General features: G+C 37.8%; 1 protein-coding gene across 15 annotated transcripts in view; it reads left to right on the top strand.

The window, feature by feature from the left end:
- Positions 1 to 26,556, top strand: part of ankhd1 (ankyrin repeat and KH domain containing 1) — a 158,620-nt gene that overhangs the window by 56,652 nt on the left and 75,412 nt on the right. For all 15 annotated transcript variants that reach the window (XM_060837176.1, XM_060837177.1, XM_060837186.1 and 12 more), the window contains exons 3-5: positions 17,223 to 17,379; positions 22,570 to 22,717; positions 26,358 to 26,505. In XM_060837176.1, the coding sequence (XP_060693159.1) occupies positions 17,223 to 17,379; positions 22,570 to 22,717; positions 26,358 to 26,505 (453 nt within the window). The remainder of the gene's footprint in view (positions 1 to 17,222; positions 17,380 to 22,569; positions 22,718 to 26,357; positions 26,506 to 26,556) is intronic.

Genomic DNA, 26,556 nt, shown 5'->3' on the forward strand with positions numbered 1-26,556 from the left:
AATGTCATAAGTAGGATTCAAATCATACTTGCCAAGAGAAGTTGAGCTTTTATTTAAATTATGGTTGTGCTAACCACTTCAAAAGCTTACAGAACTAAATGGAGGCACGATTTGGGTTTTGTGGACAATACCATTATACAATGGGTGAGATTTGAAAGGTACTACAATGGCAAATGACTTATGGAAAGAATTGGGTGCAGAGGACATTGCAGCAGGGATTCCTGTAGGAATCTTCAATCTCTGGGCTGATCATTAAACAGTGGGAGATGTTGGCAGCGATTGTAGTCCAAATCCTGAAGTGATTCAGCCAAATTTGTTTACCATGTTGTTTGGTAACTTGAGTCAACGTGCATTTTATTCTGTAATAACTGACTTGGCAAATTCTCTGAGGAGAAAGTGAGGGGCTTATGCCCGAAACGTCAAATTTCCTGTTCCTTGGATGCCCCCTGACCTGCTGCGCTTTTCCAGCAACACATTTTCAGCTCTTGGCAAATTCTCTGCCGGGTTGAGGCTTGTAATATGAATTGAGGTGTTTACCCTGGCTGAAACTTTAAATCTGTTGTTGACTTCTCAATGTTAACAATTTACAAAAAAAAATACACATGGATTCTAGGTTGTGGCATAATGGTTTTTGTTTTGCCTCGTTAGCCCAGAATGGTTATGTGGTCGAGTCTGTGCAGGCAATGATAGTAATATCCCATTTCAAAATTCAGGCTAACCTAATGAGAGGAAATGTGTAATCTAGTATTTTAAAGGAAATGGAGAGAAACGAAGAACTTCTTCATTAGTTCATTTAACACACTTCAGTCATGAGTGAATAACATTAGACATGTATGTCACATCATAATTTATTTTGGTGATATTACCATGTAAGGCTATAATTTATGTAATTGCGTGGTTTGGATATGTTTCCATTCTCCTCAGACTATTAGTAATGCATTTTAAATTAATAGGCATTTAAAAATACATTTGAACTTTTCAGTAAGAAACCATTGGGTAATATCACTCATTTCATGTAGCAACTTGAGTTACAGTTTTGCTTACTCAGTTTTACCAAATTCAATTACTGCTCTTTGGAATGTTTTAAGACATCTGAAGAAACCATTCTGCTTTAAGTAAAAAGAAATCAACATTTTAAAATTGAGAACATCTGTTCTGTCATCTTTGTCTCTTGAATTCTCTAATTGTTTCTAATTGTGAAGAAATTACTAATCACAAGTGTTTAGTATATTTACATTTTGGAAAATTTATTCAAAAGTTTATTAGATAATTGTGAGGAAGGAGTGAAAAAAGATGCACTGGAAATTAGTAATACTGATGCACATTTCTGATATGTTATGAGACCTATGTTTTTCTTTAGTCCAGGTTAAACTGAATCAAGGGAAAGCAGATTTTTTACTATTATCCATTCCTACAGTTATTTGAATTTGCTTATGGGACAGGTGCAATATATAACAATTATTATTCATGTTCTGAGCTGTAAAACATTACTCTTGTCCATTTACTTAATGTGCTTTCTTCAGAACTTGGATGTGATTAGTTTTTGTGTTAAAGGTGTGCAGATGGTCATTATTATGTTTTTCTCTATTGTAATGTTGAAAGAGGCAGAACTTCATTTTTCTTCTGTAATATTGTAAAAGCAACTTTAAACTTTGCAAATGGTCAATCAGTTCTCAAATGAAATTACTACTTTGTTTTTAAAACCTGATTTTCTCAAATTTGCTATGAACAACGATCTGTTTTATGTCCTAGTATATGACTGATATAAGTTGGTTTAAATTAAATTATAATTATTTGGGTTTTTTAAAAATCCATGCTACTTTGAGCATCGGATTTCTCTCTCATTTGGCGAAGCATTTTGAAATTTTTTTTTCTCTCTAAATTCTGTTAAGCCAGTAATGCTAAGTAATCGAAAACAAATGTGCTGTAGTTTAACTGAAAATGGAAGACTTGGCCTTGGAGCAACTTGCTTTTCAGATGGAGGAGGTTTTCGGTCTGGAATTGTGGTGCTAGATTGGAGCTTACATGCTATGGTGTCTGTTCAATATAATCACGCAATAATGCATTGTAGAGTTGAATGCTTCAAAACTAGTAGAATTCATACACCTGTGCTGCTTCCAAGCCAGCCCCAATGTGGATGTCCAAATAGTGAAAGTGCAGTAACTTGTTTCTGTGAAAGGTCAGAATCCAATTCTTGCCTTGGCCTTTGAGTATTAACGCATTCTTTTGCACTACATATGTTCTGAAGTAAGGAGTTTAGGTCAAATATATGAAGTCATTCTACTTATTTTTTTTCTTTTTCCTCTCCTCCTGAAGATTCAGAATGGGAAGAGATATATGGTATGTGTATATTTATGGTCTGTTTGCCCATTGCCTTGATTTTTGTGTTTGCTGTTTGTGTGAAGGTGGTTTTAAAGTTTTTTTTTTGCCCCTAGTGCATTCATTTTCTGTTGCATGTTCTATGGCATTCAAAACAGTATGCGAAGTACATTACAATTCTAAATTCAAGAAATATTTTAAAATGAGACACTAGTAGCATGTGCTTTTATAGCCAAACTGTTCTCAAGTTTGAGGTAACATCTCTTCACTATCCCTTTAAAATAAATATAAATTCCTTCATCTAAGTTCCTCTTGTAGATATCAACTTTATTCACAATAAATATCTGGTCAGTGGCAGAATTGTTTTGACTTCCTAGATGAATGATTTCAGATTATATTCAAGGAGGTTCTGTGACATAATACACACTGTTTTGGTGTACCATGATGTTTCGAAGCATCTGACTTGATATAAAATGCATGTTCCTTTTAGTTGGACAACAATCTGTTCGCTTGATGCAATTATCTTAAGGCCATGCTTTGGAGGAAAGAAATCACAATGTTGGAATTCAAGGTTATATCATGTGTCGCATGTTTTGGCTTTTTCTTTTAAAGCAGTTATTTTTCAATGACTTTTATGCGGATACTGTGCTCTGATCTCTAGCTTGTTAGGGGCATTATAAAACCTATAGCATTTCAAAATGTCTTTGAATATTTTCTGTGACATAGTGGAGTGGATATAAATTAAGCTGCCTGAAGTATATCTTCATAGAAGAGTTGTTTAAATTAGTTACGTGATTGGTGTAGCATGTTTGTTTAACACCCATTGAGTGCAAATGCTTTAATTTCTTTATTTCCTCTTTCTCCTTGTCTGCTCCCGTCTACTTGGTTTCATTTTTATCTTTTTCACCTTTTTAATGTTTGGCGTTGTTAGGGGTTTTCCCTCGAGTTTTTCGCGCACTTGTGTGCAATGAGTAAGGCTAGGTGCACCATTTAATACAATTGATAAATTAGTTTTCTTTCCTCTCACCACTGGTCAGTTACAGTTTAACGTTACTGACCTTAATTGGTTTTTGTTTGTAAACAATGGAAGCTTCACATCTTCTGTCACTATCAGTTGCGTAATTCAGCAAGTTGACTTGAGATTTTTGGCTAATTTGAATTGAATGTTAATTTAGGCAAGGGATACAAGTTTGAGGCCAGATGGCTCTGATGCCACGTTCTAAGTACATTGCTTAAATCTTAATTCAGTAGTTGCTAAATATTGATACAAGGGAAACTACATTCCGGGATTTGGTTCACATTTTTATCAGAAACCATCAAACGTTAGTGTTTTGAAGGCAATGGGTTGCTGGATGAAGTATCTTGTTGTAGTCTGTTTGTTATCATTAGTGAGGTCCTTTTTAGGACTAATTCCATCACTTTGTTCCCTTGTTCCTGGTCCTTTTTTCTGCAGTGACAGTTAAAGAAGACTGGTCTGTTTCAAAATTGGCAGTTTCATGAAAACCTGCAGCCATGACATGTTGCCCTGCTTCCTTGCTGTTATACCTCCTTTTTGTGGAACTAAATGAACCTACAAAAGGGCTCAATGGAAACACCCGGTGAAAATGGAAATTCAAGAGATTAGTGAACTGAAATCAAATTTACCTGTAGTTATATGCTAGGTTTTTATCAGCTGTCTTCTGTAGATCCAAATTTATGTTTGGCTTAACCTTCAATTTTATGGGCAGTAGTGCAAGTTAATTATTTAGCACCTAATTGCACTGTCTTCCAAAGGAAAAAAGAACCCTTAAATAATGGTTGTTATTTTGCATTTCCTGGTTCTGTAGACAGCATATGTTGGCTGCAGTCTTTCCATATATTGTCATAAGTATTACTGAAACATAGTACCTTTCTTAGTTGTGGGAAGTCAGAAAAGGTGCATACTGTTTAATCTTCCTTTCCCCATTATGGGGTTTGGGAACATAACTAATGGAAGACTATAGATATATGAAGATGATCATTAAGTCATTTATGGTACAGAAGGCAGCATCCAGCTCTTTGTGAAGCAGTTCAATCAGTGCTTCTTTCTTGCTGTCCACCCATAGTCCTATAGATTGCACATCTTTCAAGTGCTTCTCTAATTTCCTGTTGAAATCATTGTTCTTTGTTTTTATTGCCCTTGTAATGATCTACAAAATGTAGGTCATAGTCATTCGCTAAAATGAAAAGAAATTTCTCCCTCTTGTTCCCCTCTCTTTTGCTGCCCCTCCAAAAAAACGTCTCATTTGAATCTTTGCTCTGTGGTGGTTATGAGAACAGTTTTGTCCTTCCATCTCTATCTGAACTTACATTTCCTCTGTCAAATATGCTCTCAATCTGTTTAGCTCTAAGAATAAACCCAACTTTGCCAAGCCGGTATTGGTTCCAGTGTTGTCCAGTTGCCCTCCCTCGATTGAAGCAAAGCGCTCAGTCTAGTTTCACCTCTTTCATCTTTATTCTGGGCCCTGGAGAGGAAGAGAACGATCGCCTGTGTGCACAGAGACATGAATTTACGATCTTCTCTGGAACAGCAATTTCTCAATGATGGTCATTTTACAGGGAGGAACATCCAGATAAGGCAACATACATGTTGATTGTAATGGTCACCCAATTAATGAGTATCAATAGCAGAGACCAAGCCCTTTATGGTTATGCAATGAATGTTCTTAACCATGTTAACTGATTCATACATCGGATACTTTTCCTCTTGTTAGCTGACCTTGCATACTGAATGCTTCCAATATTGTTGAATGACTCTACACAATGATTGCTTTTCCACCTTGTTAACCCATTACCCTTGCCTCCAGCACCCCATTGTTAACTGTGTAAGTTCTTATCTGATCTGAGTCCTGCTCAGCTGAACTACTTGTTTCACAAAACTCAAAACTTAACTCTTTCCCTGCCTGCTTATACCCTATACACATTCTCACCAGGAGCAGGAAAGTTTAGATGCATGCTAGTAAATCTCCTCTGCACCTCTTCATGCCCCCCCCTCATCATTCTTCCTAAAGTATATTGACTAAAATTAGATGCAAGACTTGACGTGTGATTTAACTAAAGTTTTGCTGCTGCTACATAAATCTCAGTAGCTTTTATTTTCAGTATATCTATGAATCTCAAGAGCTTACATACCTATATGCTTTGTCCAACCCTGCCAATATGTCCTGCTACCTTCAAAGATTATTATGCATGCAATCTGCAGTCCTTCAGTCCCTGCATACACAGACTGTATCTCAAATCTTTGTGTTTCAAATGCTTAACTTTGTGTGTGCTGATATAAAGCATGAAATCAACTGCAGAATTTCAGTTTAGAGGCTTAGAGCACAAAATTTGAAGTGGAAAAAGACTGATCACAGTAATAGGTGCAGTTTTGAGTCCACCCTTTTAGGGAGATAATAAGTAATGTGAAGTAGATATATCAAAATAACACTAGCCATGGGACATCTCCAGTTATGAAGAAGATTTTACTTAGAGGGTTTATTTCCATCAGAGCACAGAGACACCCTGAGTTATAGTTTTTTTTTAAAAAATGCTAAGTTTTGGTGAATAGGAAAATACTTTGTTTGATACTTGAGCTCGTGATTGATCATTGAATTTTGTATAATAAACTGATTTGATAGTGTTTTTTTTAAAAGTGCTCGGCATGGTTATTGTGGTCATGTGCAATTCCACTGCTGCTGGTGACTTATTGTGTCTCCTGGAAAACCAGTTTTGTGCACTTAGTCTGATGGTAACACAGTAAACTTCCATATTATCTGGCACCAATGGGACCAGGAGTGTGGCAATTGTCAAAGTCCACATAATCATGCAAAAACACACATTAACTAACAGAAATGTGATGTGGGCTATGCTAATTACTGTTAAACTTTATTTAAGTGATTTGTGCTGAAAATAATAATGCAACTTTGCATTTAATAAAACATACTGGCAGAAAGCCTCACTCGCACCCTCAACCAACTTCTTGGACATTTTGATAGATCTCACATTTGAGGAAAAATCAATCAAAATTAAATTAACCATTGATCTTTTGTGTGGTCATTCAATTGAACAACATGCATATTTATGTAGAGGTAAATAAATTAAAAGCTTTAAGAATTAGACCAAATAATACAGTAAACATCAGTGTTTGAAGTATAGAATTTTTGCCAGTTATCGAGAATGCACTGGTTCATAAGGTGCCAGTTAAAACAAAAGTTTGTTTACTGCATAACACAACACAATTAACCCTCTGTGGCATTGAGACTTCTGTCTACATAATGGCAGTGCATTCATCATTTTGCTTGTTCAAACAAAGGGGTGTCTCAATGTTGACTACTAGGTCAAAAAATTACTTTTGAAATTCCCTTGACACTTGATGCTGACTCAGTTTTGCAGCTGTGTCCTTGATTTAATCACTGTTTTTGAGACTGAGACAATTATTACTTTCAAGGTAAAATGTGATAAATATTTGAAGCAGAGGAGTAATGTTAGGATTGGGGGGGGGGGGGGGGGGGGGGGGGGGAAGAATGATTTACTAATTTTGGCAAAGAGCAAGAGTAGTAGTCCATAAGGCTGCTAGTTTTCTGTAAACTAGAACAGTTCTGTAGGTCATTGGGAACTTGAGAATGGAATTATGTGACACGTGGTGCTGCTGGAAAGGCTAGCATTTGTTGCCCTTTGTTGACTTTCCTTGGAAAGCACTGGTTCTTGTTGTCATGCACTGGATCCATACTGAAACAAATTAACTGTTTTACTTTCAATGGTGTTGAACCTGTTCTTGGAGCCACAACCATTGGACAAAGAGTTCTCCACCGTACGAAGAGAGTCGCGGGTTTGAAAGGTGATGCCAGAAGAACTTTAGTGAATTACTGCAGTGCATCTAGTAAATGGTACACACTACTGTTGCAGAACGTTAATGTTGCATCCCTAAAGGACATTAGGGAGTCAGATGAGTTTTCACAACAATTGGTTGTAGTTAGGTAGTCCTCATTTGGCTGGCTTTGCAATTTCAGATTTTCAAAAAAGAAATTCTGATTTTACCGTCTGACATGGTTAGTTTCAAATTTGACTTGAGCTTTTGTAGATGGATAATCTTGGGAGGGATATGGGGATGGTTAGGACGTGACTGCAGAATTTACTGCAGAATTCCTGGCCTTTTGACTTGCTTTTGTAGTTAGTCCAGTTTAGGACTCACTCATCACTGTCTATCCTTTGGTTGGCATGCACGTGAAACTGTTTTGTAGCTTCATCAGGTTCACATCTCACTTTTGCGTAAGCCTCGTCTTGGTACTGATCATGTCCTCCTGCATTCTTCTTTAAGTTGTGTAGGGCAGACATTAGTTGTCACGTGGGTTCAAGGCTGAATGTTGTCCAGATTTTGCATATAAATCTGGACTGCCTCCATATCCGAGGAGTCATCAATAGTCCTGAACATCATGTAGTTATCTAAAAGCAAAGTACTGCGGATGCTGGAGATGTGAAGTTCCAAGAGGAATCATAATCAACTCAAAATGTTCTAAACTGAGAAGTGGTGAGTAAATGCCAGTAAATAGTGCTATTCAAGCCATTTTTTATTACAGTGCTGAATGAAAATAAGAGTGGACAGATTATAGATTGAATTGGATTTGTCCTTTTTAGGTGAAATAATATTTTCTGGGAAATTTCCATTTTTTCTGATAGATGGAAATCCGATTTATTGTCTGGGTAGGGAGTTAGCTGATGATCAACAAGAAGCACACTTACCTATATTTTTACCTTCTACTATAATGCTTCATGGGATCTGGAATCAATGTTGAGACCTTTTTAATGTTAGGACCACTCCCTCATGAGTGTACAACTATATGAGAGACTGTCACTCTGTCCAGAATATGGGACAAGATGTATCTACAGATGATGAGGATTTTTCTGGGCCATTAACCTAAAGGCATGATTTGGTGAATATGACGATGATTTCTTTGAAAAGACGTGGAGACTGTCTGAGGCGGCTTGCGCAAATCTCTAGATATTAGTTGGGGTTGTTTGGGGTCTTTGTTTCTGGAATGCCAAATCTGATGCCTGTGTTGATAGTCAGTGTTCTATCTGATTTTATTCTCACTACTGTTAGTCTTAGTAGTTTGGCACAGCTCACTATCTTGATAGGCCATTTCAGAGGGCAGTTAAAACATAACTAACTAACTTGTAGATCTGGACACCCACCAGTTCCAGAGCCAGGGTTTTGCTTTGAGGATATGGGGTAGGCCATTTAGGACTAAGATGAGAAATTTCTTCACCCAGTGAGTGGTGAGCCTGTGGGATTATCTGCCATAGTATTTGTGCTTGAGGTCAAAGGTTGAATGTTTTTAAGAAGGAGCCTAATCAAGCTCTTGGAGCTAAAGGAATCAGGGCATTGGGAGAAAGTGGGAAAAGCACGTTGAGTTGGATGATCCACCTTGGTTATATTAAATGGAGCAATTCAAAGGGCTAAATAACCCATTCCTTTCCTATTCTTTGTCCCTAAATGCATCAACTTCCCCATACAATCTTCTACTTACATGATCACCACCACTTACATTAGTTTTGTAATCCATGTTTATTTGGTAAATTTGAAACTACTGTCTGGTATTTAACTGAACCTAGTTATCTGTGTAATCCAGTTTTAAAAATATGATCCAAAATATTATTTTCTCACTTTTAAACCTCAAAATCAGTTAACTTTTAGAAATTGGCAAGCACATATTGTTTATCTCCCCTCCATATGCCAACACAATGGTATAGTTCCTTGCTCAGTGACCCTCTTTCTTGCTGTTAGGTTACTTGTCAGTAAAGCCTATACACATTCCTGAAGCAGTATATGTCCAGTTATCACTATTAAGAACCCTTATTGATTTTTGTTTCCCTTCTGTAACAATATTACATTTAATTTTGATGCCACCTCACGAACCTAGCTGTTAACGAATAATTTAGAATAGTAGTAGTGAAAGTTGGGAATAATGACCACTGTGCTTCTGGTAATTGTGGGATAGATTTACAGTGTCATCATGGTGGTCTCCTCTAGAAATGCCCTTGAATAGATACCAATTATGTTTGATTCAGTTAATGTGGTCATCTTAACAGACTGCATTTATAACATTTGTGTTAGCAAATGCATATTTCTCCTCCATTCTATGAAATTAGATTAATTTTATCTTGTAGCTGAAAATGTCAGAATGAAGATATGTCCAATCTGGAATTGGTCCACTCCTTTTTGGTGAAGAGGTTTTTTTCCTCTGTTCTCGTGACATCTGAGGATATTAATTTACCTGCCAGGCTTGCAGCTGAGACTGGTTATGCAGAATGGAGGAATTTTTATTATTATTCTGGGATTGTTTGCAGATAATGGTGTAAATATTAGAGTAGAAACAAAGGCTTAAATCTTAATTTTCCAGTATGTTCCAAAGCTAAAAATGTAGCTCTGAATCTTTTCTGTTCCCATAGCTTTACTAGATCTGAAATTCTTTTGCCTTGTGGTTACAAGGTTTGCTTGTTGAAATTTTAAAAATTCAAATCATAGGCTTTGTGCTGTTTTAGCTGGAAACCTTTCTTGCTTACACCTGCTTAAAACTACTCACTGGGTTCTTCTGAATGGAAATTCTTTTGTATTATGCTCCTCTGCAGGCAAACACTCAGTGTTTGTCCTGAAGTATTTTCTTTTTAGACTAACAGTACGAGGTAGTTTTGTATAAATCAGGCATTTTGTTTTTCTTTGCACTTGTGCAATTTAGGACAGGATTGTCCACTTTTTCAGAGATGTGTATCATCCTGAGTGCCCTTTTAGGTATACGAGAACTTGTTACCTGCCTTCTAAACTATTTGATTTGTGTTTTAAGAACTTTTTGATTTCTGACTCTCAGCAGCTAAATTATAAAGCTGGGTGGAGCTACCTTACCATTTTGGATTCAGCAGGTTGCCAATCTTCGGAAGTTTTTGATCCTCTAACTGGGCGGCACGGTGGCTCAGTGGTTAGCATTGTTGCCTCACAGTGCCAGGGACCTAGGTTCAGTTCCCACCGTGTGTGTGTGTGTGTGTGTGTGTGTGTGTGTGTGTGTGCATTCTACTCGTGTTTGCATGAGTTTCCTTTGTGTGTTCCGATTTTTCACAATCCAAAGATGTGCAGGTCAGATGAATTGGCAGTGCTAAATTGCCCATAGTGTTAGGTGCATTAGTCGAGGGTAAATATAGGGTACGTCAATGGGTCTGGGTGAGTTCCTCTTCGGACAGTCAGTGTGGACTTGTTGGGCCGAAGGGCTGGTTTCCGTACTGTAGGGAATGTAAATCTAAAAATTTTATTTGAAGAGGGATGCATGTTGGTTTGTAGTAGGAAAGCTGAATAATTGATCTTTGTAGAAGTTGAAAAGCAGTTGTTATAGTTCTGCTTTAAAAAATGGTGATTAAATCAATTAAAATGTTGCCTTGTTGAATAAAATTGTTAATCACAAACTTGTTCTATTCTTCTGAATTGCCATTCTTGTCATTTAACAGTAGATTTAAAGCATTAGGTAGGACTGCATGTTCAATTTTATCGATAATCTCAGCAGCAAAAGCAACATTATCAATTTATGGAAGTATTATTATTTTGCTATTTTTTTCAAATTACTCTATCCCAAATTAAACAATATATTTACTGTAGATGCATTGGGCTTGTAACCAGTGGCATTTAGAAGAATGAGAGATGATATTGTAACATACAGTATCCTGAAAGGAAGGGACTTAAATGGTGGATGTTTCTCCTTATGAGAGAAGCTAGAACTAGTAGCAAGATTTTAAAAATGAGATGTCTCTTATGTGAGATAACTGAACATTTTTGAGTGTCATTTGTCTGTAGAATTCACTTCCCCACCAGGAGAGCACCAGGGGAGTCAAGGTTATAGAGGTAGACAGGAAAATAGATATAAGATCACAATCAGATGGGTCATGATCTTAACAAATGGTGAATGGAGGTTGTGGGGTTGAATGACTTGTTCATATTTTGCATGTACATATGTTTTGAAAGTGCACATCACAGTCACAGAGATGTACAGCATGGAAACAGACCCTTCAGTCCAATTTGTCCACGCCGACCAGATATCCAAACTTAATCTGGCCCCAATCCAGTCAGCACTTGGCCCACGTCCCTCCAAACCCTTCCTATTCATATACTCATCCAAGTGCCTTTTAAATGTTGCAATTGTACCAGCCTCCACGACTTCCTCTGGCAGATCATTCCATACATGCTTCACCCTTTGTGAAAAAGTTGCCCCTTAGGTCCCTTTTTAAATCGTCTCCCCTCTCGTCCTAAACCTATGGCCTTTAGTTCTGGACTCCTCCCTCCTCCTCCTTCCCCCCCCCCCCCCCCCCCAAAAAAAAAACCCCGGGAAAAACCTTGTCTATTTACCCTATCCATGCCACTCAGATTTTATAAACCTCTATAAGGTTATCCCCCAGCTTATTCAACTTTTCCCTATAGCTCAAATCCTCCAACCCTGGCAACATTCTTTAAAATATTTTCTGACCCTTTCAAGTTTCACAACATCCTTCCACTAGGAAGGAGACCAGAATTACACAGTATTCCAGAAGTGTTTGTATACAGCAGCAATCTGATCTCCCAACTCCTATACTCAATGCTTTGACCAGTAAAGGAAAGCATCTCAAACGCCTTCTTCACTATCCTATCTACCTGCGACACTACTTTCAAGGAGCTATGAACCTGCACTCCAAAGTCTCTTTGTTCAGCGACACTCCCTAGGACCTTACTATTAAGTGTATAGTGATCCTGCTAAGATTTGCTTTCCCAAAATGGCATTTATCTGAATTAAATTCCATTTGCCACTTCTCAGCCCATTGGCCCATCTGGTCACAGCCACGTTGTACTCTGAGGTAACCTCCTGTGCTGTCCATTACGCCTCCAATTTTGGTGTCATCTGCAAACTTACTAATTATATCTCCTATATTCTCATCCACCTCATTTATATAAAAATGTCCTGAAGTTTACAACAAACAATACAATACTCTGGCTGAAGGCTGAATTCACCTCTTTTCCATGTTTGGCCAAGCCTGGAGCAGCATGCCCATGGTGAAACCAAAACTGCATTTTAATAAGCAGACTATGTTAATCTAACTGCTACTTGATAGCACAGTTCACATGTTTGTCAGGTGATTGTTGCTTAAGAATAGACTGATATGATATCTGGCCAAATTAGGTCTGCCCTCTTTAGTGAAAAAGACAGAACCAAGTAACCTTCTGGGTTTTTTTTTGTCTGGTACCCTGTAGATGGCAGTGTAGCTATGCTGGAAAATTGACTCAGGACCTAGCTGTTTCTGGAACATAAATTTCCAGCATGACTAATTTTGTCAGGGTCCATAACAATCCTTGGATCCATAATTTTTTTTTAATTGTTTGAGTAGATCAGCAACTCAAATGTGCCTGGGACTATTGACAGAATGCATTTCACTCATTGAACCAGAATGGTTGCCTGGCTTGGTGGTTAGGAAAGACTGAGGGAGCACCCAGGCCATGAGGCGAGAGATTATGTTGGAATATAGTTCTGCTGTTGGTCCGTAGTGCCTTGTGAATGCCATCCTTTGAGCTGCTTTTCTGGAGTCAGTTGCAATCAGCTCAACAGTGGAGACAAACGACATGATGGACAGCCTCTACAGTGTGAAGGGGGGACTTGCTCTTCAAAAGGACAGTGCAGTAGTTGCTCCTGCCAATGTTTCTTGTATGTACATTTGCAACTTACAGATTGGAGTGGGTGAAATCAAGTAGATTTCTTGTGTTGATTTTTACCACCTGACAAAGGCCTAGCAATGTCTTTCAAGATTGAGTCTGTTTGGTGATTAGGTTGAGATTTTGAACTACAGTTTTTGATGAACATTGAGATCCTTTGATGTGTTTAGCCCTTATTGTGAGTATTTTTTGATGTAAAAGAATACTAATTCATCACCAAAGGAGGGCTACGGGTAGTGAGCAGTAGGCTTACTTGTCTGTTTGACTAGATTTTTAGACTTCATCAGACTCCGAATTAATGCTGACGTATCCCAGGTTCCTCTTTCCTGACTATAAATCACTGTTATCACTACTGGTAGCTCTGTCAACCTATAGTAGTTGATAAGGGAAATCAGGACTGTTGGCAGAGAGATACACTTCTACTAATATGATGTGTTGGTTTGTTACTTAACTAAACTATGAACCGTCTCTTCTAACTTTGGCACAAAACCTTGATATTAAAAAGACTTTGCAGGGAATACTGGGTTGAATGTACCTTGGTTGTACTCTGTACCTAGGTTGATCCTGAGTGATCATCTGCTTTTATTTCTTAGATTTAAAAAAAATAAATTGTTTGATGGGTTGTTTCCAAGGGAATTTGATAATCAACCACATTACTGTGTGGTCTTAGAGTCGCATATCGGCCAGACTGAATGAGCACAAAGGATACATAAACTACTGATGCCATGTGCCAGATTGGACTGCAGATGATCCAGAGTACTATTGATAGGCTGGTTGGGTTAATGGAATTGAAAGGGATCAAAAGGAGAACCTTCCAAAGATAAAAGGTTCTAATTCTTCACGTTGCTGTATATGTTCCTCGAGGTTGAGATCCTCAATGGAAGATATCCAGATTATTTCTACCTTGAGTTCTGACCTTTTTCCATTCCATTATTGGCCCATAAATTGCTGTCAAAACAATGTTTAGATTAATTCTGTTTACCATATTCAAATGAAAGTGACTTGCAACTCCAGGCAATTCAGGGGCAAGATGTAACACAGGAATTGAAACATTATCTAAGATGTACTGTTTCAAAATTGGCTTTGCAAGCTTGGTAGTTTACAGTCTGACTCCTCTTCAGATTATAGTGAGTGGCATGAATTACAGACATGTATGAGCAAAGGTGTTTTAGCACTTTCAAATCCAAGTACCCTTAATATTGTAAAGAAAGCTAATTCCTTCCAGTTAACTTCGCTGGACCTCAAAATGAGCTACTAAAATCTCATTTCCTTCATTTGTTTAAGATCAAAATCTCTTTCCTTCACTCTCCTTAGTTCATCTGTTAATCTAATTTGTTTTACTACTTTCTTTACTTAATGTTAAATTCTCCATTCCATCTTATCGTCTTTGGTTCAGATGAACTGTTCATTTGGCAATGCTTCAGTCTCATTGGTTAAAGAAATATACTTGTATGCCTTCGTCATTCAAATTCTCGATGTCATTGAGAGGGTACCTTGTCATTTCAACCTTGTGCTTTCAGTAACAGACCAGGCCCGGTTTAATAGTGGATGCTATTTATTGACTGGTTCAAGGAGTTGTGGACCAATTTTTATATTGTAATATTTGAATGCTGCTTATGGAGTTATTTTCACACAATATAAATGTAATACCAAATTTAACAAAAGTTGTATGTTTTTTAAATTATTGAAAGCCAAATTCTGACTACCTTTTGATGTGTGCATATGTATTTTGTGTATCTAAGTATATATTTAGTTTTCCTTTTTTTGAAAGGTGGCATTAAAACTTCATCCCCACCTTTCCCAGACCATGCATTCTAGATCATGGGTGTTTCATTTAAAAATAAATCACCTATTTTTTTGACAATTAATTGGAATTTGTTCTCTACTTAGCAACACTCTGGCCGAAATGTTGTTTCTTATTTGCTGTATCAACATGCTTTGTAATTTTGATATCCTTATGTAAGATTTGTTTTATTTAAAATGAAACTGAATGAACTGCCAGTACAATTCAGATAGACTTTTCATTTGCCAGCTTAACTTTCAATTATGTAACATGTTAACTTGGGTTTAGTTAAACTCTTTGAACAGTTACTGAGATGTTCTAAGTGTTTAGAAAAGCTGGAAATCTGAAATATAAGAACAGCAGCTGCTGAGTATTTGGCAGCATTTTTCGAGAGAAACAGTTCAAGTTTCAGTGATGGCCTTTCATCTGAACTCTGGTTTTCTTATTTCTCTAAAAAGAATAAATGCTATTCCAAATAATTAACTTAACATCTTCTGTTTATTTTGTCGTTAATTTTATTGTTGTTTGATTTAAATTGAGAAAGGATTGAAGATAAAGCTGTAGACATTTTTAATGTGAAGGAAATTTTAAGTGAGCAAATCATGTTATCCATTGGTCATTGTTTAATACCAAACTGGTACAAAATTTAAAATCTATCTTGTGGTATAGAATCTAAATAAGGAAGCAAAAAAGCACAGTATTTAATTCAAAGTGAAATAATGTACAAGTGAAATGTGCAGTTCAGGAGAGATGGGATTCCAAGCAAGGCAGACAAGTATAATGATTTTTAACATGTTTCAACAATAGCTTGTGGAAAAATGAGAGGTAGCACTTATAAAGTTACATTTTTAGGGTCAAAGCCAATAATTAAAACTCTGGCACACTCTTGAAAATTCACTTGCATTGGGATACATCAGTTTTAACGTTTTTCTGTATGCTGGTGAGTAACTAGTGGGAAAGAACTGCAATTTATTGCCAAAGAAGTTGTGCAGATTATGAAAGAACAAGTTGAGCAGCAACTTTAGGATTTCCATATTTAACTGTGCACACTTGGATGCTGACAGTTGCTCCAGAATGGTGAATGCTTTTCCTTTTAACAAAATCTGAACTAGTATATTTGTTGAAGTTCAATGATCTTTGCTAAGTAAATGCATTATCGGTTTCAGCCAGGTACTATCCTATTTGTACTCCTTGCTGGCAGCTTGGTGGGTTTTAAAAAAAGTACACTGTTGCATGTACCCCAAAATTTTCCAAATGTGGTTAAGTACCTGTAAGGAGCTGTACTCAGTTATCATACTGAAGCTTTTCTTTCTGGCTTCAGGTCAAAAACTGGAGGTTTGCAGCACAGTTTTGTGATGCTGTAAAGTGAAAATCACTTTCAGCAATAAGTCTTCAATAGTAAGAAATCCAGACTATGGGCATCATCCTATTATGTACTGAAAATATTTGATGTTGACAGCTTAATGTCTGAGATGACAAGTATCTGTTCCCCAGTACTAACATTCCTTGCCTTGAGTGCAGCGTTACATTTTAAAGTATAATGGAATCATTTAACTTTCTTAGCAGTGGCCTTCATTCAATATAATGTTGGAAGTAACTCTAGAAGCTCAAGGAAGAATGAGGCTCTGCATACTTGTAATGTTAGGGAATGTTAGTTTTGAGTCTAACTGAATTATTTCATAGTTCCACAAAAATACATATTTAAGTACTTGTCACTTTTTTTTAAACTTTTAACTTTTTTGTACTATATGGAGGATCATCAGGCTTCTAAACATTTTAAAAATTTGTTCCATATTGCTGAATGTTTATTTGAATTTAGTTCCAGTGCTCCTGTTCTGTAAATGATATATGTGATGTGACTTGGAATTCTAATGTAAAGTTCATCATTGTGATTCTTTAGCACCTAATGAAACTCTTTAGATTGGCTACATTTTTGTCGAATTTGAAACTTATGCACTTTCTTCATGTTGATTTGAAAGGAATGGGGATGAGCATGATAGTATTGCAGAAGAAAACCAGAATTTCTCACTTCCAATCACAATTGGATGAATCTGCAATTTGCACTGAGAAGGGAGAAAATTGAAAATTTTGGCGCACTTTCCAATCGCCACCCCCACCCCTCAAGTTTAACAGGTGCATGAGAGAAGACAATAAAACAAAGCAGTCTTCAGATGCATTTAGAAAATGTAGCTGCCAAACCCTTAATTAGGAGTGTCAAATTATTTTACTTGTATCTTATTTAAAGTTGCATGTTTAATATGAAACTTATGATGGAGCTTTTAATTTTTTGTGGACTAACCATATTGTGCATGAACTGCATTTAACGTATGGCTGTTGTGTTTGTGTCTTTGCATTTTCACCTGCAACACTCCTACTAACTGATGTGATGAATCAAAACAAAAGGAATTGGTAAATTATCCACTGCTGATGGTAAAGCCTTCGCAGATCCTGAGGTACTCCGAAGACTGACTTCTTCAGTTAGCTGTGCGCTGGATGAAGCTGCTGCTGCCTTGACCCGAATGAGAGCAGAAAATACTTTAAATGCAGGACAAGCAGACAAGTATGTTTTTCTTGTTATTTCTGTATTCATGGGGCTGGGGCAGGGAGATAAGTGAAAATGGATTGGGTGATTATTCAGCAAAATATTACAGCAACATGACTTTATAAAAATTAATTCTTATATGGGATTTAGGATTTTTTTCCGATCGTTATTTTCTGGTTCTTTCTGTGATTATATGGTAACAGAATAAGTAGAATTATATTTCAATAATGCAAATTGTGAATTTGCTGTGGCATATAAATTTGGCCAGGTGTGTTTTAGTGAAGACAGTGGTATTAACGTGTTTCTAGTTACATCCTACTTTGTAGAGTAGCCATTGCATGGCTTGAAAGTTCAAGAATAGCTAATCTATGATTAATCCATTCATTATTTAAATCCATGCATTTTAGTTAAATTTTAGACTGGTCACACATCCTGAAGCATAAGTTATACTGTGTTCCAATTGCCACTGTTTCTGTCAGTTTGTCAAGACATAAATCTGAATTCAAAACAGTTCTGTTTCCTGACTAGTACATTTATGTATATGGATACACAACAGGAATTGAATACCAATAGTGTGAGCATAAGTCCATCTTTACAATAGGCATCTGTGATTTCGAAGGACTGGAAGCCTGTGATGAGTGGTGTGCCCCAAGGGTCAGTGCTGGGTCCACAGCTGCTTGTAATTTATATAAATGATTTAGATGTTAAGAGAGGAGGTATGGTTGATAGGTTTGCAGATGACACCAAAATGGAGGTGTAGTGGGCAGCAAAGAAGGTTACCTCACAGTACAATGGTTTCTTGATCAGATGGAGTTTAATTTAAACAAATGTGAGGTTTTGCACTTTGGTGAGGCAAACCAGGGCAGGAATTGTACAGTTAAAGGTAGGGCCTTGCTGATCAGAGATCTAGGGGTGCAGGTGCATAGTTCCTTGAAAGTGGAGACACAGGTAGGCAGGGTGGTAAAGGAGGTGATTGGTACACTTGTCTTCATTAGTCAGAGCCCTGAGTATAGGAGTTGGGATGTCATGTTGCAGCTATGCAGGACATTGATCAGACCAGCTTTGGAATAGTCATAGAGATGTACAGCATGGAAACAGACCCTTCGATCCAACCGTCCATGCTGACCAGATATCCCAACCCAATCTAGTCCCACCTGCCAGCACCTGGCCCATATCCCTCCAAACCCTTCCTATTCATATACCCATCCAAATGCTTCTTAAATGTTGCAATTTTACCAGCCTCCACCACATCCTCTGGCAGCTTATTCCATATACATACCACTCTCTGCATGAAAAAGTTGCCCTTTGTCTCTTTTATATCTTTCCCCTCTCACCTTAAACCTATGCCCTCTAGTTCTTGACTCCCCGACCCCAGGGTAAAGACTTTGTCTATTTATCCTATCCATGCTCCTCATAATTTTGTAAACCTCTATAACGTCACCCCTCAGCCTCTGATGCTCCAGGGAAAACAGCCCCAGCCTGTTCAGCCTCTCCCTATACCTCAAATCTTCCAACCCTGGCAACACCCTTGTAAATCTTTTCTGAACCCTTTCAAGTTTCACAACATCTACTTGATAGGAAGGAGACCAGAATTGCATGCAATATTCCAACAATGGCCTAACCAATGTCCTGTACAGCCGCAACATGACCTCCCAATTCCTGCCGAAACGTCGATTCTCCTGCTCCTTTGATGCTGCCTGACCTGTTGTGCTTTTCCAGCAACACAGTTTTAAGCTCCCAACTCCTGGACTCCATGCGCTGACCAATAAATGAAAGCATACAAAACGCCACCTTCACTATCCTATCTACCTGCGACTCCACTTTCAAGGAGCTATGAACCTGCACTCCAAGGTCTCTTTGTTCAGCAACACTCCCTAGGACCTTACCTTTAAGTGTATAAGTCCTGCTAAGATTTGCTTTCCCAAAATGCAGCACCTCGCATTTATCTGAATTAAACTCCATCTGCCACTTCTCAGCCCATTGGCCCATCTGATCAAGATCCTGTTATAATCTGAGGTAACTCTCTTCGCTGTCCACTCCACCTCCAATTTTGGTGTCATCTGCAGACTTACTAACTGCACTTCTTATGCTCGCAACCAAATCATTTATGTAAATGACAAAAAGTGGAGGGCCCAGCACCGATCCTTGTGGCACTGCACTGGTCACAGGCCTCCAGTCTGAAAAACAACCCTCCACCACCACCCTTTGTCTTCTACCTTTTGAGCCAGTTCTGTATCCAAATGGCTTGTTCTCCCTGTATTCCATGAGATCTAACCTTGCTAATCAGTCTCCCATGGGCAACCTTGTCGGTTGCCTTACTGAAGTTCATCTAGATCATGTCCACCACTCTGCCGTTATCAATCCTCTTTGTTACTTCTTCAAAAAACTCAATCAAGTTTGTGAGACATGATTTCCCACACACACAGCCATGTTGAGTATTCCTAATCAGTGTGTACAAAGGGCTCTGGCCCGAAACGTCGAATTTCCTGTTCCTTGGATGCTGCCTGACCTGCTGTGCTTTAACCAGCAACACATTTTCAGCTCTGATCTCCAGCATCTGCAGACCTCACTTTTTACTATTCCTAATCAGTCCTTGCCTTTCCAAATACATATACACTCTGTCCCTCAGGATTCCCTCCAACAACTTGCCCACCACCGTGGTCAGGCTCACTGGTCTGTAGTTCCCTGGCTTGTCTTTATCGCCCTTCTTAAACAGTGGCACCATGTTTGCCAACCTCCAGACTTCCAACACCTCACCTGTGACTATCGATGATACAAATATCTTCGCAAGAGGCCCAGCAGTCACTTCTCTAGCTTCCCACAAAGTTCTCAGGTCCTGGGGACTTCACCATTAACCGTTTCAAGACATCTAGGTAGTTCTTTGATAACGCAATGGTTGCGTTCTTGTTCAACCCCTCATTGAAAAATTGCATTTTAGAAACAGTGCTTAGTGTTGTAATCATGTTACAGCTGACACACATTCAAAAATTTCACTCTTTAGAATCTGTGTGCCCAGTTCGTTAATTGTGCTACAGTGAATGCCCATTAACAAAATGCGGATTATAGCAGAATGACTTCTACTGCATGCACTTATGGTCGTCCTCCCCGAGGAAAGGTTTTGTTTAACTTGAAAAGTTATAGAAAAGGTGTACGAGGATGTTGCTGGGACTGGAGGGTTTAAATTCCAGGAAGAGGCTGGGGCTCCTTTCCCTGGGGCATCAGAGGCTGAGGGGTGATCTTTTATAGAGGTTGTAAATTCATGAGAGGCATGGATAGGATGAATAGCTCAGGTCTTTTTCTTTGGGTGGGGATGCCCAAAACTAGAGGGCATAGGTTTGCGGTGGGGGGGGGGGGCGCGAAGAAGGATTAAAGGAGGACCTGAAGGATAACATTTTCACGCAGAGTATGATGCAAAAACGGAATGAGTTGTTTCTGGAAGTGGTGGAGGCTGGTACAACATTTAAAAGGCATCTGGCGAGTCTATGATAAGGAAAGGTTTAGAGGGATATGGACCAAATACAAGCAAGTGGGACTAGGTCAGGTTGGGATTTCTGGTTGATACGGACGTGTTGGATCCAAAGGGCTTGTTTCCATTCTGTGTAACTCTAAGTGAAAATGTTGAGAAGGGGTTATTGGGCCGTTGATTCAATTTAATCTTGTGCTTTATATTTTGGGAGTAAATGCAGTTTTAATATAAAAACACAAGTGCACAATGCAGGTGGGTGTGTCTTTCAGATGATGCACAAAAAGTTAGATTTTCACTTGACTGTGTAGTACTGTCAGATTTTGTAGGATAAGCTAGAAAGCTTAGTTTGCTTTCCCCCCTTTCCCATCTGACTTTGCTGAAGGGGCTTATTTGAGTTTCATCAAAAAGTATCAATTTGTTATAAATTTGCTACCTATTATACTCATTGAGAATTGTTTTGATTCGATCCCCTAATCCAGATGGCACTCATGCAGCAATTGATTTTCATAGTATTGTCATTTCTGTACTGTTTGCCTTTCCAAAGGATGTGGTTGCTCTTTAATATAGTAAAAGCTGTAATCTACTATAGATTGTTTGTTTGTGTCATAACTAATTTTAATTGGCAATTTCCCTTTTCATACCATTGCACAGTGCTATTCTTTGCTTCATTCTGTTGCAATTCCATTTCCTCCCCAAATATAACTCTTTAAAAATGTTTTGTTGTGACATGGGGTAAATCACTCTGCTAATTTAAACCCGACACACAGAAGCTCACCTTGCGCCGTAGTTTGTTAAATTTAGAGAGGCAAAGAACTATCACAGAGTTCACTATTTTCAAGTAAGAATTAACAATTTTATTTCTAAAGTTCAACAGAGAACATTAAAACAACAACTATATACAACTCCTTTCTCTCAAACCTATCTTTTACTTCCGACTCTACGGTACTGGTCTGATAAAACAAAAACCCTGATTTAAGGTTTAGAGAGGAAACAAAATCACGTTTCGAAACCAGCCTCCTCTGCTGCCTTTTCTTTGGTCTTCAGCTGCACAACGTTTCTTATGGACAGATTTCTATCAGAGAACTATTTGGCTAGCAGTATATACTTGTTGGTGCTCTTTGCCGTTCTCCCGTGAACACTTTAAAATGTCCAGGTTTCTACCCTAAAGCGTCGGACCATTTCATTGGTTTGGTGTCATCCCAAGCATTAAAATTCCAATTCAATTGGATTTTGGTATCTGGGACATAATTTAAACGGATTGGCTGAATCTGAATTTGTTTTTGTTCCATGGTAATGCAACTCCAACAATTTGTTTCCACCAAATGTTAATTTTTAAGTTGTTCAGCGCACACTTGTGCTTTCAGTCAGTCCTTGGTAGCTTCCTCTTCAAGGTACAGTGCACATCTACACCACCTTAACAGTTTAAAGAGGTATAAAAATTAACTCTAGTAATAAATTGCTAAACCAGCTCCAATCTCATAGGTAATAAAAAGAGTAGTTTGTGGAGCACATACTCAGAATGTGTAGAAAACACATAGCATCAGTAGCCATGACTAAAAGTGAATGTTGATATTGTTTTTAGGATTAATTATCACATTTCAAGTTTTTAAACCATACTTTCCCTTCTTTGTGTTTATTTAAGGTCTCCAACAAAGAGTTCAAAATTAAATCTTGGTGGTGTAAATATTTTGTTAATGTGATGACATGCCAAAGTAAATAATTGAGATTGTTTTTTGGTTTAGCCGGAGTTTAGCAGAAGCATGTTCAGATGGAGATGTGAATGCGGTCCGAAAACTGCTGGATGAAGGTCGGAGCGTAAACGAGCATACAGAAGAGGGTGAAAGTCTCCTTTGCTTGGCATGCTCAGCTGGCTATTATGAACTTGCACAAGTAAGTATTAAGTGACTCATTTATTTTACAATAAACTAACATACTACAAATTTCAACTGTGTGCTGAACAGTACTGCATTTGAGCTATTTTAAGATTTTCATTTGAGTTTCTTTTGATTCTTAGTTTTCTGCAAGTCAGCTTCCTATTATTTAACATTAAAATAATTTAATTTTATGTCTGTCGTGTTTGTGTACAGTGTGTAGTTGCTGAAGTCTTCTCTCAGGCTAAATCTGTTTGAGAAGTCCTGCACACCAAACTTTGCATGGCCTAAGGTTAATATAAGCCTGCTGCTATTGCTAATTCAGTTTGGTACTTGGAAGAAATTCCAGTAGTCCAGTCAGTTTAAGGCAGCCTGAAATATAAACAGCTTAAACATGTTAGTATAGGAATGTTCTGCTTATTACTTCATTGGTTTGGGGAGTGACAATAGGTGTCTGATTTGTGTCCAGTGCAGTTGAGTGTATAGTCTTTCAGGGTGACTGAGCAGCATTATTAACATATCATACAATGCTGTGTTTTCAGATCTGTCTTCCATCTCGATTGTATATACAGCACCTCTACCCATTGTTCTGTTGATTTATGTTCGTAGAGACAAGGGGTGAACAGCTGACCTGACGTTCCTTGTTTGGTCATCTTTTTAGCTATTTCAAATGTGTACTAATCCAGGGGTGTACACAAATAAATGTAAATGTAAAATGGCTAACAGCTGAGAGTTGGTAAAATAAGCCAGCAATTATTCCAATGAAAACTTAAATAATGAACACTGCATGTTACTAATTGTGTTTAAATTAGCTGTGGAGATGGCAGCCATCAGTTCATTCCAACAAATTCTCCAAATGAAGCCAGTGTCTATTGCTACAAAATTGAATCTTTAGTTTTTAATGGGTATTGTGATCACATGTTTAACAGATGCAAGACATAGGCAAGTGAAAGATTTGTTTTTGCAGTGATGACTGATGTGAGATGTGTTAATATTTTGAGTTTGGATTTTAAATCACTAGCATATGGCTGTTAGTCTAATTTTGTGAAGGGGTTTAAAACTGGCTTACCTTTGCAAAACCATGCCTTTAAACCAGCATATGTATTTTGGAGAGTTAATGAAAGTTCATGCTAGGAGAATTTTTGACTGGAGAAAGAAAGCACCAAACCATTAGATTTAGAGTCCGGGATGTACAAGTTGTCTTAAAAAATTTAGTGCAGAAGCTTTTGGGCAGTTGTAAGGAAACTTGACTGAGGCTAGAGGAAGTATGGTTTCTCCTAGAATGAGCAGATGATTCAGAGCAGGAAATAAGTCACCTCAGTGAAAAAGTATAGTTTGAGAAATGTCCAGACAAGGATTGTTTCGTTAGATATCTGCAGATCATTAAGAGACAGAGTCTAAAAACTTCTAAGGGTGGTCAAGGGAAAAAAAAAGCCTTGCAGCTCACTGGAGCAGAACTGAGAAAAAGCAATTAGGTCAAATGTATGGATGTGGATTTTCCTTGTTTGAAGTGTTGAGGATTATGAAGTGTTTTTGCTTTTGAGGAACAATGAAGTGATGGCATTGGAGATTAAATGAAATTTTGTTCCTGCAATGTATTTGGAAAACTTTCAGACTTGTTTGTTCTATTTTCTTTTTGTCTAATGAGCTTCTATTTCATTATTAAAACAAAATCTACAACCTTTTTTACTTATTTTTCAGTGAAAGATTGTTTTTCTTTAATTTACTGGGGCAATGTCTTACTGTGCAGCATTTCATTTTGGGATCTGACTTATCCATTAGTAACATCAGATGGAATCATCACAATCGGGTTTCTTGCTGCATTTTCAGTTTGCTTCATTTAAGAAGGATCTGTCTCATGTAAAGAAATGGGCATAAGGAGGTTCTGGACGTAAAATGGCACTGTTGCATTGAAACTTATTTTTGAAGATAGCTTTAAATGTTAAGTTTTTGAGAAGTGGAAGAGACAGCAATGGACTATTTGAAACCTTCCACTAAAGCTACACTGAGAATTAGTGGATAAATTGAATCTAGAAGTAAAAGCAAAATCTTGGAAGAAGTTAATTAAATGATTATTAAGCATTTAGAATTAGAAAGGAAATGGGAAGCTGAGGTGCCACAGCTTGGATAGAAAAGGAAAAGGGTTGATTGAGAGAAATGAAAAGATGTGTTAGTAGAACAGAAGCTAGTGAAAAGTGCGGAAAGAGACATATTAAGTGAATTTAAAGAAAAAGCTCGAACGTCAAAGATATATAAGGCAGTTAGACAAAATTTCATTGTACCTTAAAGAAAAAAGGATAAATCTGATACAGTACAGAATTTAATTAACTAAAAATCTATGTTTAGTGTCTAGATTTACTGAGGATGAAGTCAAAAGATAATTCACTTCATTTGAAAAGTTAGCTGGATGGATCAAGTGTCAAAAAGTTAGAAAAATTTGAAAACAAAGATTATTGAAGAATTCAGAAAAGCTGTTCCTGCAAATCTAAAAATTTTTGCTGAGCTTTAAATGACAAAGATCAGATAAGTAGCAATTCTGGCAGTTCAGAGGAGGTAATGACATAGTAGTAAAATTACCTGGATGGGTAACTCAGAATCCTTGGCTAATGTGCTGGAGATATGGATTTGAATCCTATCCATCATGGGAGTTTATGAAATTCGTATTAAAAATTGTACTAAATTAAAATCTCGCCTAATGGTCACCATGCAATCACTCCCGATTGTTGTGCAAACAATCTGTTATTGGCCTGAGTGAAGGACTGATCCTCCAAGGGAGGAAGTCTGTTGGCCTTACCTGATCTGGCCGACATATGCACATGTTACAGCAATGTAATTGATTCTTAACTGCTGTCTGAAATGGCTATAGTGAATCCTAAATCCATGAACAAATTTTTAAAAAATTACCCATGATTTCTGGCACCGTCAGTAGTGAGAAGATAAATCAAATGAGAATCTGGAAATGTCTGCGGATGTTTCAGGGAACAAGCAGAAGGATGTCAAGTAATAAAAGAAAAAAAGATGAGAAACAAAATAGATGTCTAGAAACTGAACTGTGCTTTACATAAATGCAGTCAGGAATCTGCTGGAATAGTCCCCATTTGCCTCCAACTCTGCTCAAGAAGCTTGGACAAAGGAGCCCGCATGATTGATACCATATCCACAAGCATTTGGTCATTCCAACCACCAATACTCAGTAACAGCAGTCTACAAATGCACTGCAAAAACACATCTGCGATACTAAGGCAGCCCCTTATAAACTGACAACGAATTCCTTCTTGAAAAACAAGGAAAGCAGATAAATGGGATCACCACTACCTACAAGTCCTTTTCCAACCTGACTTGGAAATAGATTACCAGTCATTCACTTGGTCAAAAATTCCAGAACTCCCCCTCTAACAATATTGAAGGTGGCACATGGTCATTGTTGCATGTTGAATGCAGAGGTTCGTGAAGGTAGCTCACCATCACACACTCAAAGGCTGGGCAACAAATGCTTGCCCAGCTAGCAAAGCTTATGTCCTATGAGTGAATTAAAAGAAAAAAGACATGTGTACTCAGGACTCATGGGCGCTGTGCTCCTCACTTAGTTTTAAATTGAAGCTTCTGAATAATAAAACTATTCTTTTGAGCCCTGTTAATTTAATAACTTATTTATTTAGGTTTTGCTTGCTGTGCATGCTAATGTTGAAGATCGTGGTATCAAGGGAGACATAACTCCATTGATGGCTGCTGCCAGTGGAGGCTATGTAGATATAGTCAAATTGCTACTGGCCCATGACGCTGATGTAAATGCTCAGTCTTCAACAGGTAAGTAATCAAGTTATTTAGCTATCCAGTTTCAGTTCCGACATAAAGTGA

Source organism: Hemiscyllium ocellatum, chromosome 16 (assembly GCF_020745735.1).
Source record: "Hemiscyllium ocellatum isolate sHemOce1 chromosome 16, sHemOce1.pat.X.cur, whole genome shotgun sequence".
In the NCBI taxonomy this organism is placed as follows: Eukaryota; Metazoa; Chordata; class Chondrichthyes; order Orectolobiformes; family Hemiscylliidae; genus Hemiscyllium; species Hemiscyllium ocellatum.